The sequence below is a fragment of the Sus scrofa genome, chromosome 14, assembly GCF_054392235.1.
Source record: "Sus scrofa isolate SSC_HxYL_T2T_F1_AM1 chromosome 14, Sscrofa_HxYL_maternal_Yorkshire_Landrace_v2.0, whole genome shotgun sequence".
Classification (NCBI taxonomy): Eukaryota; Metazoa; Chordata; class Mammalia; order Artiodactyla; family Suidae; genus Sus; species Sus scrofa.
The window spans coordinates 87586116-87603046 of record NC_139396.1 but is presented as its reverse complement, the minus strand read 5'-3'; the positions used below and the strand labels follow the sequence as shown (position 1 = coordinate 87603046).

The window sequence follows — 16931 nt, the reverse complement described above, 5'->3', positions numbered from 1 at the left end:
TTAGGGCTGTTTGGTGAATCACTCCCGTGCACCTCACCCCACGAGAAGCCGCAAAGGAAAGAACTGCCTGGTTTCCCACCTGTCACTCCAGGGCCAGCGCTGGCCTGCGTGTAGGCACTGCCGCTTGAGAGGGGCTGAAGCTGAGCCTCTCCTACTGCGAAACGCCCAGTGCCTGGCTGTCCCGGCGTGTGCTATGGGGCTGTGGGATTTAAGGGGCCCAAACATGCAAGCGTTCTACTACACAGGTGCTCAGTATTATCACCAAATTATCTGTGCATCGGTCAATGGGCCAATTTGACTCCAGGCTCCTAGAAAGTTCCTAGAAAGCAGAATAGAAGCTTTCAAGTACCATATGCTGAATAACATAAACAAAGGCCCAAAAGTAATCACGCATAAAGGCTCAACTAGAGAAAAGGGCAACATATAAGGCAAATCCCAAGTTTGTTCTCAATCTATGCTAAAGGTAAAGAGGGATATGAAGATCACCTGCAGAAACAAAAAGAACCTGGTATTTTCTTTCTTTCTTTTTTATTTTTGTCTTTTTAGGGCCACACCCGCAGCATATAGAGGTTCCCAGGCTTGGGGTCAAATTAGAGGTGTACCTGCTGGGCTATGCCACAGCCACACCAGGTCCTTAATCCATTGAGCAAGGCCAGGGATCAAATCTGTGTCCTTGCGGATACTGGTCAGATTCGTTTCCGCTGAGCCACCATGGGAACTCTGAACCTGGTGTTTTCAATCCTGGCTCTCAATCCCGGGACCTTGGGCAAGTTACTTTTAGCCTCAGTTGCCTCATCTATAAAGTATCACAAGACTTGGAAATATCACAAGACTACTAGCCTTAGACAATTTCTTTGAGAATTAAGTAAGTATTTAATTTCAATATTCATATATATGCAATGCCAGGCCCCTTAATAACTACTCAATAAACACAAAAGGTTGTCACTTCATTGAAAATGCTGTGGGAGAAATTTTGCGAGTGATTTTGGAAAAGAGCAAGTTGGGACATTTTTTTTTTCCTTTGGGTTGGACATACAGAGAGAAAAGAAGGGGAAATGCTGTGGAGAAAGGAATTGTGAATGTGGTTCTAAGCCTAAAATGTATGGAGATGGGTTCTCTCCATTTGGGATAAAACAATCAAGCTGTTTTTTCCTTCTTACTAGAGGAGAGTGAAGAATATAAAAAAAAGAAATCTTTATCTGTGAATTAGTGTGTTCACTGTTATATCCAGGTGTAGAGTACTGGCACATAGTAGGCACACAATAAATATTTCTGAATGAAAGGAAACCATCCATGAATATCAGACGATGGCAGAGATAGATGCCAACTTCATTTACCACCAAGAGTACCACCTGGGCAAAGCCTTTTCTTTCTTTCTTTCTTTCCTTTTCTTTCTTTCTTTTTTTTTTAGGACCACACCTGTGGCATATGGAACCTCCTAGGCCAGGGGGAGAACTGGAGCTGCAGCTGTCGGTCTACACCGCAGCCACAGCAACGCCAGATCCGAGCTACATCTGTGACCTACACCACAGTTCAGGGCAATGCAGGCTCCTTATCCACTGAGTGAGGCCAGGGATCACACTTGCATCCTCATGGATACTAGCTGGGCTCGTAACCCCCTGAGCCACAATGGCAATTCCCAAAGCCTTTCTTAAGTTAATATAAATATCCCTCTCAGAGGGCCCTCCTGGCAACAGTAAAGAATTTGGAAATGAAGGTAATGCAGGTGAGGTCCAGAAGGGACCCTGAATATCAAGCTGGTATCTGTGTGATCACTTACCCTTTGGTAAGTATCTCATCACTAGAATAAAGGCCATGCTCTCCACTAGTGACTTGATAAAAATGATGTCCCACAGAGGTGTAACCACCCTCCTGAACACACCCGTGGGAAACACCTGTCTACTTCCCTCAGGTTATAACCTCAGAGAGCAGCCGCAAATTGTGATGCCTGAGGAACTGGATTCTATTTCTGCTTGTCACTCACTAGCTCTGAGCACGTGCCCAAGATTTTTATGAGCCTTAGTCTCTGTATCTATTAAATAAAGGGGACTGGACTCATGTTCTTGAATATCCCAAGTCTATTAAAATGCCTGTGGCACATGAGAGGGGAGCCTTTTTCTTAGCTAACCATGGCAAGTCTTCTTGGTCATCTTTATCAACAATGCCAAGAGCTGTCCAGCCAGTCCCATCTAAGACCACATTTGTCTGTGCAGATGGCAGGCAGGGGGACAAGCTGAACCCATGGACAGGCCAACGTTCCAAACAGGAGAAGGTCTCAGAATATTAACCCAACCTTCTCTGTGCTGGATGCCTCCTTCACTGCATGCAGCAGCCTTCATTCCACACTGAAAAAGTTGTCAGAGAAAAAAAAACAATGGAATCTGGGCCCATCACAGAGGAAAGTCTAAGGACAAGATAATGAATGAGGACATTTTTACTCTCTGGTACAATACCTGGCTAGATAGTTGCTTTTTTCCCCAATGGTACTCAGAGTCGAGCTCAAACTAGATGATGGCAAGCAAAGCCTGGGCTAAAGGGAAAACAGTAATCTGTCAAAATGATTTCCATCTCCAAAGTCCCACAGGGAGCATGGAGCAGGCCTAGTGAAGAGTGACCGGATGGTAACTTGGCCTGTTATCTCCATAGCATGCAAGCCTTTGTGGGAATAAAACGCAAACACACGTACGCACAACTCCATCCATACATATCTATAGATACATAAACACACACTTTAATATATATATATACAGATACCTATTGTTAAAACATATTCCTTCCTTAAGAAGACACAGAATTAGCAAGATTAAATGATTTGCACTTAGTTCTTTGTCTCCAGTTATATACTGTGTTCTTTTTGTGCTGGTAATACAACATGTGCTTTAATTAGCAAATATCTGTAAATAATTTACTTGCTTTTCAAATACAAAGAACAATGGGGTCGATTTTCACATACATTTACCCAGCACGCACCCTGGGTCTTAAGCCAGACTCTCCCATTGTTCAATAACTACATCAAGCTGTCCAACCCTCGCTGCTCTCCGTGGTGGAAGGTTGGGGTAGGGGGCTAGGAAACCAAGTTCCAGAAGCCACATCCCATTTTTGCAAGACCCTGGAAGACAAGCACAGAGTGTGTCCAGCCCAAGTTAAAACAAACTCTTATGCTCTCCAACCCTTGAAACTTCTGCAAGGAACTTGGAAGTGTGCCAGGGTGAAGGGCACCGAGTAATAGCTGCTACACGCAGGCAGTCTGCTGTCCCCTTGCCCCTGAACCCCCCAATAGTGTAAGCTCCAAAGATAAAACTTAACGTTTGAGGCCCAAGGATCACAGAACCTCATCTAGGCTCTGCAGGGTTAAAACCGGGCACCGTGCGCACATGCAGTGCAAAGAAAGATGTTAAATCAAATGAGAATGACTGCTCTAGGACTGGAGGCACTATTATTTTGAATAAGATTGAAAAGGCCAGAAAAAGCAATTCAAAAACATTTCAATTATGTATTTCCCAGAACTACATCTTTGAGCAACTAATGCAAATGTTACCACCACAATAAAACTTCTTCCCACATAAAAGCATATAAAACAGGTTGAACAGCAGATACTTTATATATCATATGCATATTTTTGACTATTAATAAAAAATTCAAAATCTATGTATGCTTTACTCTCCGAAGCAATACAGTAATTATGATTAAGGGACAGGCAGCACAAAAAGAGCCAATTTATCTTACTCGTGCTCAGGAATACTATTGTGTAACTAAGCAACTAAAGACAAAATATGGTCTAATTAATTCACTCCTATGCTTATTTAAAAGACACAATTAGAACATTTTTATTTTCCAGCCTGCACAGTAGCTCAACATGCTTGAGGGTGTAGAAAGCAAAGCCTATTATTCTCAAAGACAAGAGTTTAATGTTTAGTGCCACTGATCAGGCTTGGAACTCAACTATGGGGAGGAGGGGGGTGCATCACAGCCTGGCTGTGCTCAGTCATGAGAAAGGAAAGATAGTGGGGGAAAGATGTTTACGGGGCTTCTAGATGGACCAGCAACATGTGGTTTCTACCCTTGGTTTTCCTCCTTGCTCAAGGATGGAGATGGCACCATGAACCTGATGGTCATGGGTGCAAGGACACCCACCACCATGCGTCTATTTACACAGCTACAGAGATTCTCCAGAAAATGCATGCAATTAAACCACACGTCCTAGTCTGTGTGATAAATGTCAAAGATCCATCTTTAACGCCGCTAACAGTGCATCTGATTTTAAAAGCAGAATTAATTTACGTGAGTGTGTACTGGAGATGGTGCCATTAGCATGATTCTAAAGCACCCTTTCAATCATCATCATCTGCACGTCTAAAATGTGTCATCCAAACCGATGCTCACAATCTAGGATGTGAACCACACTCTCCGCAAGGCTGAGGTCCGGGTTCTAATCTCCAGTTTTCAGTGAAAATCATGGAGTGGCTGGAAACAGCCATCCTCATGCAAGGATACAGGAGATTTTCCAAGAAAGGCAGGAATCCAAGACCACATTTCTGAGAGGCAAATGAATCCTTAAGCCAACAATCGATAAATTTGTTTTAAATTTATTTAAAAGCCAAGCCAATGGGTAATCACTCGCTACAATATTATACGGAGTAGAAGATGGCATATAGCCAACCACCAGGGCTATAAAAAATGACAAGCAAATGCATTTGATTCCAGCAATTATATTTAGGATATTGGTTAAAACTAGACTTTGATAAATGAGTCTGAGTCATATATCACTAGATGCCACTATGAACAATGGTATGCCTTATTAATAATTAATAACAAAGTATTTACATGTATGGACTCATGTACTTCAGAAAAATAATATTTCCTTAGTATGTGCCTGACACTTTAAATGTCAAGAGAAGTTTTAATTGCTTACCATTTTGACTTGCCATCAAACATGTGGCCTAGTTAAGACTATCCATCTGAAAAACCTTCCAGTTCACAGGAACCGCCAACCAACACTCAGGTGAGAAGTGACTCCTCGTCCCTGAAGTCTAGCCTTTTTACAGATTGCCCCCCAAAGCCCTGACATTTAACGGGCTGGTGGCTGAAGACTGGAAAAGTGCTCAAAGAGATGGAGACACTGGTTCCAGCCTGATCATTCAGTCCCTAATATTCAACTAATTTGTTAGGTGAGTTCTCCTTGAAAAACAAAAACCAAAAAACTTTTACACCTTTTCACATCCTATGGTGCAAAGTGATAGGGATTTTTTTTTTCTCTCTCTCTCTTTTTGGCCGCCCTGTGACTATGGAGTTCCTGGGCCAGGGATTGAACTGCGTCCCAGCACTCCCAAGACAATCCCGTTGTACCACAGTGAGAACTCCTGGATTTTAGAAGAGAAAAAAGAAGTGTGAGATGGGGTGCTGGAGCTGGTCCTCAGGTGAGCGACCAGTCACAGGCCCTCTGCCAGAAAGAAAGAAATGGGGCCAAGCTTAAAGAGGCAAGCTGTGGGCTGAAGTTCCTGTTGTGGCTCAGCGGTAATGAACCTGACTAGTATCCACAAGGATGTGGGTTCAATCCCTGGCCTCTCTCAGTGGGTTAAGGACCTGGCATTGCCGTGAGGGGTGGTGTAGGTTGAAGACGCGGCTTGGATCTGGCATTGCTGTGGTTGTGGTGTAGGCCGGCAGCTGCAGCTCTGATTTGACCCCTAGCCTGGGAATGTCCATATGCCATGGGTGTGGGCCTAAAAAGACAACAACAACAACAACAACAAAACCACAAAGAAAGAGAGAAAGAAAGAAAGCAGGCTGTAGGAAAGAAGGCATTCTGATTATATAATTCAGTCATTCAAGTACTTGAAGAATGGCCCTGAATACTGTGGGGCTACCCAAAGGTGAATAAGGCACAGCCCTCTCTTCTCCCAAGAACAGCACTGCAGAGGGGAACGGGAACAGGGAGTGACAAGGCAAAGGAAAAGAACACAGACGACCGTCCCATGAAATACAGTGTGCAAAGTACGTGGGAGGGTAAAACCAACCACTAGGCTCGAAGACCCCTGAAGACAGGGCTGCTTCTCTGTCTTGTTTACTGCTGTATCCTGGGGCCTAGAACAGACTCTGGCACAAAGCAGGTGCTCTAATAACAGGCACGGAGTGAATGAGACCTCAAAGTTGAGGAAAGTACTTCCTAGTTTCCAAAACCATGAAACGCTACCAATAAATAGTGACTTTAGTTAATCTCACTTTAACTAAGAGATGAGGGTCTGACAGCTTTTCCGTGACCAATGAATGTCTCTGGGGGTAGACTAAGAGATTTTTTGAGGGCTGGGGTCACTGTCCTTTATCCCTGTACCCCAATCACCAGCACTTAGTAGGTCTTCAATCAACACTGAAGGAGTTGAGTTCCCATCGTGTCTCGGTGGTAACGAACCTGACTAGTATCCATGAGGATGTGGATTTGATCCCTGGTCTCACCCAGTGGGTTAAGTATCCAGCACTGCTGCGAGCTGCGGTACAGGTTGCAGACGCAGTTTGGATCTGGCGTTGCAGTGGCTGTGATGTAGGCCGGGGGCTACAGCTCCGATTCGGCCCCTAGCCCGGGAACTTCCATATGCTGTGGGTATGGCCCTAAAAAAGACAAAAAAAAAAATTATATCTATTGTCAGCACAATTCACAATGTCATATAACATACTGCCTTTATATTTTTAAAAACAGGTGTTGATCTTATCAAGATTGATAAGCTTCTTAAGAAAAAGGGCCAAATCACGAATTGTTTCACATCCATCTCTGTACTGAGCAAAGCGCTGAGCACATGGTTAGCACTCAACAAACAGTTTTATTAACTCAAGATAAATGATGCCAACACTGGCCGGAATGAGGATCTTTTTTTTCTTTTTCTTTTTAGGGTTGTACCTGAAGCATATGGAAGTTCCCGGGCTAGGGGTCGAATAGGAGTTGCAGCTGAGGTCTACGCCACAGCCACTGCAACTCTGGATCCGAGCCACATCTGTGACCTACGCTGCAGCTTGCAGCAACTCCAGATCCCTACCCACTGAACAAGGCCAGTTATCGAACATGTCTCCACACAGACACTATGTTGGGTTTCTTAACCCTCTGAGCCACGGCAGGAACTCCTGGAATGAGGAGCTTAACTATATGAAATATAATAGTATATGTTCTACTGATTCTCAAATTTTAACATCCTAAACTTAATGTTGAAACAGACTTTTGTACATATAAATGTTTTTGACATAGAAATGTTGAAGTATTTCTTCTATTCCCAGATCTTGCTCCAAAGCCAAATAAGAAAGACAAAAAGGTACATAGTCACATTCCTTCTTTCAAATCAACCCCATGGGCCAAGGTCAGCAAACTTTTTCTGTAAAGGGCCAAAGAGTAAATATTTTCCACTGTGTGGGCCATATGGTCACTGTCACAACTATTCACCTCTGACACTGGAGCCTGAGAGCAGCTATAAACAATACATAAACATTCTGACTCTGTTCCAGTAAAGCTTTATTTACAAAAACAGACAGTGGGCCAGATTTGGCCCTCAGGCCTTAGTATGCTGATGCTTGTCACAGGTCAGTAAATTCTCTCCATATAATTCATCAGTTCTCACTTTTGCTCTAAAGGCCTGCCAGACAGACAGTTAAGGTATTCCTTCTCCTGTAGTTCCCATCATGGCTCAGTGGAAATGAATCTGATTAGTATCCATGAAGAAGAAAGTTCAATCCCTGGCCTTGCTCAGTGGGTTAAGGATCCGGCGTTGCCATGAGCTGTGGTAGGTCGCATACGTGTCTCAGATCTGGCGTTGCAGATCTGGCGTTGCTGTGGCTATGGTGTAGGCTAGCGGCTACAGCTCTGATTCGACCCCTACCCTGGGTGCAGCACTAAAAAGACAAAAAAAAAAAAAAAAAAAAAAAAAAAATTCCTTTTCTTAGCTTAAGCTCATCACTATAAATAAACAAATAAACAATAACTCATAACTGCAGCCATCATTTACTGAGCTTGCATGTATGGGTACTATGCTAGTTGCCAGGTCCTTTTCATTACTATTACTGATTAGAAACCATTAAATCTATTTGACAAATAAAGAAATTGAGGCTTAGAAAAATTAAAGTTGTCCAAGGCCAGTGAGATCACTGAAGAGATCTCAGAAACTTCTAAAAGATCAGCTCCTGGTTACAGAGCAGAGACTGCATGGCCAACCACAGGCAGAGCAAAGCCAGGCCGGCACCTCCTAAATTTCAGAGTGTGTCTGTGATATGATCAGGCAATCTTCTAAAAAATCCTGCCAATCCAGTTGACAGCATACTTCAGTACTAAAATGTAAATCCTTAAGGAGCCTTTTACAATGGCAACATAGGTAAATCCAGCCTGGTTTGGAGGGACCTAAATTGGTTACATGATCTAGCAAACTAATCTAGATGTCACCCTCTCATAGAGAAAAGCTTTCTTTAGGAAGGTCCATGGTAGTGGTCTCAAACTTAAATGAGCACAATAATACTAATATTAATGATAATAATAATGAGTCAACGATGACTGGAGAATCTACTATGCATCCGCCTCAGGGGTAAGCCCTTTACATGTATTAACTCATGTAATTCTTAAAAACATCTGGGAAGTAGTTCCATATTTCCATTATACCGATAAGAAAACCAAGGCACAGAGTTTAAAACTTATCCAAGATCACAGGGTAAGAGCAAGGCTATTTAAAATTCAGAAAACTGGGCCCCAATTCCAGAGATTCTAAAGGAATGAATCTCAATAAGGGCCCCAGAATATGCATTTTTAACGATTTTTAACTGGCTAGTGAGGCTGGTGAGAATCAAAACATTTTACAAATCCTGGAGGCATGCTGGAATCTGTAATGCCCAGATATGCTTGATCTTGACTCCCTGACATCACTGGCTTATTCATCCACACTCAGTGTTGCAGGGGACCAACAAACCTTGTAGAATCCCGCCCCTGGTTCGTCAGGCTGAAATCCAAGCTTGTACATCCACCTATTTAAGAGAGTATACTGCCAAGAGATTAAGCACTTGGCAATTTGAAAATGAATCTAATCTGAAGTTACCCAGTAACATAACCAATTACCCACCTACTTTGCCATTTTCCTCCTCTAAAGAGCTACTGGCTGAATATGGCAATTGTAGGTAATTACTAAAGACACAACTCCTTGCATATGGCCCTGCTCTTCACTTTCATAATAATTTAAGACAGTACCATGATTAGGCCCAGAAGCCTCCATATAGACATAAAAGTTATTATGTTTCTTATTTATAAATTAAGAAGATCTAGAATAAAGACCACCATAATCATAACCCTTTTCTATTTGTCATATACAGTTCTAATGCAGTTTTGCCCATAATAATGCTTCTTGATATTTTTAGCAATCCACAGTCAGTCTTATTATTGTTCCCATTTTGCTGCTGAAGAAACTGAGACTCAGAGTATTGTTGATTATTCAAGGTCAAACAAACAGTAAGTTGCAGAATTAAGATGTGACTCTTTCTGGAATGTTCTTCCTCAACACCAGCTGCCGGCATGCAAGTACGTAAAGGCAGCAGTGATATAAGCAATCCAGACATTATCATAATTATTGAAACTAGTAATAGGTTGTTAATGATTATTAATAATGGTCTTAAAATGTAACTGTTATTGTTATATGTATATCACTGGTAGGATTAACTGAACTTTATAGAATAAGAAAGCTTCTGCTACCTAAATATTTGGTGACCTTTAGAAAAGCTGACTGACTAGTCATAGTTTTAAATTGTACAAGAAACTGCCCACATTAATATATATTTCTAGAATATAATATGATGTATTCAAGCTCTAGTTTCAAAGGTACGTTTCGGCAGGAAAATAAACCAAACCTAAAGCTTAAGAAGGCCTAGGTTCTAGCCAGTGACCTTTGACAAACCATATCACCTCTCCTAGCCTCTGTCCCCATCTGTAAAATGGGCATACAAAGTCCTCCCTTTTCCGTCCTCCTACAAGTATTGCAAAGATCAGTAAGAAAATTTCCCTCCCTTGCCACAAAAAAAGCCCTCTGCAGATCACAGCAAACCACACAGGGACGCTATTTCTAATCTCACACAATGATAATTTTCCTGTATTTAGAACTGACGTCTTTATATTTCAAGAAATCATGAAAAGACAGAATGGTTCTCTTAAACCAAAAAAGCATACCGAGTCCTGGCTGTCCTTTCAAAATGGATGCTGATGTCAGCTCAATCAAGAAATTATTAACCTCCATTTGGTTACTTAAAATAAACTGCACTGGCTGATGAAATGTGCTGAACATTTTCTCCAAGTAACAGTGCACATCACCAAGAAACCTTTCTCGTTCAGTTATGCATTGCAAATGGCAAATGCATCATTCAAAACTATTTAAAATCAATAATAAAAATCGTTTCCCTGTATATAAACAAGTTAATAGAGTAAGTGAAAACAAAGCAAATGTCTTAATGAGAGAGCCCTGTTGGCCCCTCTAGGTGCCAGCGGTAAATGCCGGTTTCTGTAGGCTCTCCTCCAGAGAGGGCTGCTGTTATTCTGCTAATGAATGACTAACTTGGGCCAGGGGGGAAATGACATCAACAGGGTGGAAAACCGATCTGCACTGGGAAACTTTCTACCTGCTTTACATTTGTCACAATTATTTTGCACAATGCAGCCTGCATTTGCATAATTTTTAGGCGTGTCATTATCGCAATTGAAAATTGTTTTAATATGGCTGAATAATTCACAATGACATCAGCCAAAGTCCTAATGAAATATACAAGTATAATCATACAGCTAATTACCAGCCGTGTTAGCATTAAAAAACAAATCATGCATAACATTAGACGATGTATATGCAGCTGAGGATTATAAATAGAGCCATCTCCCTCCCCAAGCCCCCTAGAGTTTACTTTTAAATGGCAAGATTAATTTTCTCAGGTATGGCTCATATAGCCGTGACAAAAGGCAAAGATCATTAAAATGGTTCGCTTACATTTCCCCATAATGAATGATTTCTTTTAAAAAATCGTGTACTTAAAAATGTATCTATTCACTATCAGCAGTTCTAACAGTTCTTCGGCTAATATTTCTTTTATTCTTACATCAGAATTCATTAATTACATAACAGAAATTAAAACTGGACCAAGTGGGGTCAATTCGGGGTCTTTCAAAAATATTCCAATTTCAATTAAAGAAAAAAAAGCGTGGTCACAAAATATCCCATAAAACACTGAATAATTTCCTTCTGGGTTTAGTCAGAAGTCTATTAGGCACCAGCTCTTTTCTGGATATTTAATCCTTCCCTTTTCCAGATCACAGGCCATGTTGAAGTAATAAATTTGAAAAGCAAATAATAAGAAATCAGGAGGGGGGAGGGGGAGGAAGACAGCTGCGCAGGAAAGTTGGGTCGGGGAGGGGGCCGAGCTAGACCTTGGGAGGGAGAAAGAGCTCAACCTGTTGGTAGGCTGCAGTATTTTTCACAGTATTTCCAAACAACACCTTTGTAAAACTGCCGGCAGATGTCGGGAAATGTGAACGTTTAAAACCCAAAGCTGGCGGGGAGGGCGGAGGGGCGCTGGGGGGTGGGGGGAGGCGGAGGCGTTCGGGAGGAGGGAGGGGCTTATTTCCGAAGAGGCAGATCCGAAGGCGAACATTTTGACGAACTCCAGTAATTAACCGGCATAGACCACTGATGGGTAATTCGATCCTGGGGAGAAGAGTGAACGCGAGATGCCAAAAGTACAATCAACTCCATAAGACCAAGGAATTCTGGAAGGACTGGCAGGCAGCTTGGAGCACCGGGATGAGTTAAACGGCGAACCATTCATTTAACAAAAAGATCCTTACACCTACCTCGAAAGCTCGAGAGCCTGGCACAGAGCTAGCTGCCCTCAAAAGTCTGACTTTGATTACCCAGCTCTCGCTTGGGCAACACAAAGCCTGGCCAGGCGGCCGTGCGCCCTCCCTCCCCGCCGCGTCGAGGGTACAGCCTCCCCAAAATAGTTCCCTCTGTAGGTACCACGGCGCTGAGGTCGGTCAGCTGACGGAGGGAGCCCGCAGAACTGCGGTCACTCATGAAATGACAGAGCCGAAGAGAAGCGACCGTCCCGGTGCCCGGTGACAGTGGGCTCACCTCGGGCGTCCTCCCGGGAGCGCGGCGAGCGCCCCCGTGGCCGCCCAGAAACGTGCAGGGGAGGCTCGGTCCCTCCCCACCCTCCCCCGGAGCGCCGTCTGGGCACTGAGGACGCCGGACCCGCAGGGCCACTGGGCGAGCACACACCCCTCTGCCCTTCCCTCCCGTGTCCACGTCCCACACATCCCCAAAAATCGCGTTGGAAGACGACCACTTTGCGTGGAGTAATTGAAAACTAGAACATCAGATGTCTTGTTGGGGGGGAAGGGGGTGGGCACGAGAGATAGTTGTTACTGCTTAACGTGTTTGTGCCGGTTACACGACCGCTTTGAAATCCGCCCGGGCAGATCTGCAAGTTATTTGAATGTATTATTCCAGTACCTGTCATTTATCACTTTATTCAACACGTCTTTGCCAACTCAATAGCTTTTGATCTCACTCTGCCTCCATTTCGTAATTTCCGCCCTCTTAAACATATCAAATACTTACTTTAAAAAAAAATTAAAACATGAACAATATCGAAACCTACCGAAAGAAATCCACCCATTCCCCGACCCAGCCAGACGCGAAGGTAAATTTTCAAAGGCAAAAAACATAAAAAGCATGTGATGTTCAGGCAGCAGTAGCAGGAGAGCGAACGATCTCTCTCTCTCTCTCTCTCTCTCTCTCACACACACACACACACACACGCGCGCACACACATCCTTGAACAAAACCCTTCTCGAACAAGTTATTTGATCTTGACTAAAATCAGCAGTTGGATCCTCTTTGTAAAGCTGACAGCCAAACTCTGACAATGGCAAAATACTCGAGCCCCAGCTAGTGGCGCTACCCCTTTAAAAAAGGAGTCGATCCTGCTCGCCTGCAGAAGTGAATACAGTATTTTCAAGCTTGCCCTGTAATAAGCATTACTGGGGGAAAATAATAAAGGAAGAAGAAAGGGAGATATAAGTTTACCACCTCGCCATGGTCGCTATTTCTGCCCTGGGGAGTGTCTTCTGGGAGGAAATAAAGTTTAGAGCTGGATAAAAGTTGCCGGCTGGTCCTCTCTTCCCACAACAGCTGGAGCTCCGCTATGCAAATCGGATCCTTTGGCGTACATCTTACAAAGAAAAAGTCGCCAAGGGACAAAATTCTTGGTTTGCCTTCAAGGTGGAATTGAAAAGCCTTGTAGAAAATGTAAGGTCCGTGCAAGCCACACGGTGAGCCGACCCACTGCAGGGGAAAAAAGCACCAAATAAATAATGTAGCCATCAGAGCACAAACGTCTATTCCCAGACATATTTACACACAGACATCCACACTCTTAATACAGAAGAGGCAACAGATATAAAGCTGGGTGGAAAATAATAGAGCCCACAAATTTTCTGCCTCCCTTAAAAGAAAAAAAAAAAAACCCTCAGCCCCCCCCCCCCCGCCACCTCTCCCTACCTCTCCATCTGAGGAGGTAAAATTACATTATGTATGTATGATCGGTGCAGGGATTTTTTTAAACAATAAAAATGATTTGGGGGGATGCAGAGGGTAAAAGTTTGGTGAAAAGTTTGTGGGGGGTGTGGGTGGGTGCAGAGGTGTGGGTAAGCTGGGGGCCTGGGGGGTGCCGGGGGGGTGCCGGGATCGGAGGAGCGGAGAAGAGCGAAATACCTGGAGTGAGTTGGGCTCCATCTCGACGTTCTGAATTGATTGAACTCAACATTCTCTCCAAACTTGTTGGCTTGAATGGATTGCATCAGGTCCTGGCAGGGAAAAACATTCTCTGCCTTCAGCTGGCGTAATGTCTCAATATAAAACTAAGCCCTTGCCTCCCCCCCAGCACCAAAATGATTGAAAATATGTCCTAATATTTCTCTGACGACTCAATTTTCAGCTCCTGTCAGAACTGTGTAGGGTTCCTTCCAAATGTGGGTTGATCAAATTCATAATCGGGAGAAAGGCTCCGTCCAATCTCGGCGGGAAGCGGATGGATCAAGGCAAAAAACATATAGGAAGGTTTGTAAAAATAAAATCTACTCTTAAATTGTGCAAAGATGAGATCTCCCTCTTCTCTGTCTCCCTTGTCTAGGGGTATCGTTTGGTGAGATTTTTTGGAGGAGACAAGAGGTAGCGAGCTCCGCTGTGCATCTGACAGGACCTGCTTGTATATGTCTAATATAAAGAACATTTCCTGCAGAGATTCCGGGGCGCTGCTCCTCTTTCTAATGCTCCTTAGCAGATTTGCTGTTATTAGACATGTAGATTTGTTTGATAGTTAAATTACGCTTCCTCACTGCCATGTTTTCGAGAACTAATCTGTTAAATTATCTTTTGATGCCTATTTACATGGAAGAGAAAAGTGGGTTATCGATTATATAAACATATAAATATTAATGCATTTGTTCGCTTCGCAAAAAAAACACTCAGCAAAAAAAAAAAAAAAACAGAAAGACAAGTGAGCAGTGCACACACATTTCAGGATTTTGCAAACAATATTGAACGGACAGCGACTGCATTTAGGGACTGGAACAATAAACGATGCATGATAAATCAATAAATGCGAGCAGCGAGTCTGCTCGGAATATGAATTCAGGCTCCCGGTTCTGCGTGTGCATTCTTTAATTTTGAAGTATATACACTAGTACGTGTTTACAATGCTGATGGACGCCAAGGGCGCTCTCAAATGATAATGTGTTTATATAACCCAGCGCTACAGGAATAATATACCGACTCCTACCCCACCCCCAACCCCTCCCCCGCCAAAAAAGGGAGGGGAGCTTCCTCAATAATAGTTTGAAACTGAAAAAATCCATTTGCAAACTAGTTAAATACAACCAGAAATTAAGCTGTTGAAAACCGGGGGCATGAACCGTAAGACAATAAAGGCTTTAAATGTGTATATTTATTGTTCTGGAGCCCTGGAGCATTGCGAGGTTTGCATGCACGGCTATTATGCAAACACAGAGAAACTTAAGAGCGACAGAACAAGGAACAGGCAGAGACTGCAAAGCCCTCGCTCGCTCCGACCCAGCTGCCGGTCCTCCGCCAGGCTAGATTGCATTTTCGCAGTGTTGATGTAAAATGGTGTACTCGCTTCCCCCACGCTCCCCCACCCCCTTCTCGGCTCTCCTCCCACTCCTTTCAGTATACCCCCCCCCCCGCCTCCGATTTTATTATATTGGCACCAATCTTTCCAAAGTGGGTCTGGCATGCTAAAAAAGTAAACATGTACTATATGGGGAATAAGGTCTGTTATAGTATGACAGTTGAAACTTGATCTGTGATAAAATTACAGGATGTTGAAATTACTAGTAAGCTATTTTTAACGCTTTCGCAACGTTTCACCTCTAGTCACAGCATCTAGTTGAAACAGGATTACTTTAATGAAAATTATATTCACATGGCTGAAGTTAATACACCCGGCAGAGCACAAATGCCTCATATTCAGTGACTTGAGGTGGAAAGACCCTCTCTGTGTATTTTTATGCCTTTTCATAACGTCTGAGTCCGATGCAGTAAGAATTAGGGCACTTAACATTATCTAAACCACATTTTTGATTCAGAACATGGGGAAGTAATAAAAGGCAAGATCTATCTCGTTTCTATACACACAGAGATAAACGAAAGAAAATGGCAGATCCTCCAATTACAATAAGTAATAAAAGCCCATGCCAAAGAGCCGGTATTCTGAAAGATGTTGAAAACTATTTTAATAATTTAAAGTAATATCACAACTCTGCACAGTGGAGGAGGACAATGTAACCATTCGCAGTCTCCCATCTTTTGCATTAGTCAAATTATGACTTGCACATCACTCTTTAATTATCTGCCTTGAAATTTCATCTGATCTTTCTATTTTATAAACATGGGTTACAAAGAGAAATTACAGCTCTCTGGCGCTTTCTCTCTTTTTAACTTTATGATGCATACTGCAAACGTTTGATTAGAATAACCCATTTTGTTCATTTTTTTACATATGAATGAACTTGACTGAAGGGCATTTTACATGTACTTTTTTTTAAATATAGGAGAGATGCCCTAGGCTTCAATTAGTCTCTGTCCTGTTAGTGTAAATATATATGTCCAGTTCAAGAAATCCTATATTAAAAAACTTGAGTTGCAGTATTTTGACAAGATCATATTTGAGATCGACTGTGAGTCAGTTTCCTGTATGACCAATGCAGCAGCATTTATGCAGGAAACCTCAACAAAATGCCTGAGGGTATCCCTCGATTGTATATTAAATCTCTCTCTTAAAAAATACACAGCTCTTTACAGCATCTAAGCAACTTCTGCTGGGTTTTGGTGCTCTAAGTCTTTAAGGGTTTATAAGGAACCTAATTAGAAACGCTGTTTCTATGTCTCTTCAAGGTAGGCGTTAAACCAGGCTGCATGCTGCGTAATCTCTCTTCTCATAAACTCCCGATAAGGTTTTTGAGACGTTAACAATTGCAGGGATCTGAGTATTTTTGAATATCTGCAGTCTTGTAATCAGATGAATGCTAAATTTCAAAAGTGAATAATAGTACTCTCTTCCCTTTTTATAGCTCCACCACCAACAACCCCAAGAACACACTAAAATCTAACAAATCAAACCTCAGGTCCAATCCTATGAATGATTTTTAAAATTATAGATCACAATGGTGAGTGTTTACAAAAAAGAAAAAAAAAACAAAAAACATAAAAAAACCCCCTCTATTTTACCTCTTTAATAGGATGCTTGATAGGCACCTGTAAATTATCTGTGTAGCAAATATCCATACAAAGAAAGTTTCAATTAAGATAAGGAGATTGTATTGAAACAGTTCTTTGAAGTAATGTAGTTAATAGCCTGTTTGA

General features: G+C 42.5%; 1 protein-coding gene across 2 annotated transcripts in view; it reads right to left on the bottom strand.

Moving 5' to 3' along the window:
- Positions 1-13795, bottom strand: part of ARID5B (AT-rich interaction domain 5B) — a 189584-nt gene extending 175789 nt beyond the window's left edge. Inside the window, exons 1-2 of one of the 2 annotated variants that reach the window (XM_021072755.2) lie at positions 13764-13795; positions 13080-13334 (exon numbers count right to left, since the gene is read on the bottom strand). In XM_021072755.2, coding sequence (XP_020928414.1) covers positions 13080-13334; positions 13764-13784 — 276 coding nt within the window. In that variant the 5' untranslated portion in view covers positions 13785-13795. Of the gene's footprint in view, positions 1-11839; positions 12121-13079; positions 13335-13763 lie in introns of those variants that run through there. The other variant, XM_021072756.2, reaches the window with a different exon arrangement.
- Positions 13796-16931: the final 3136 nt, after the last annotated feature.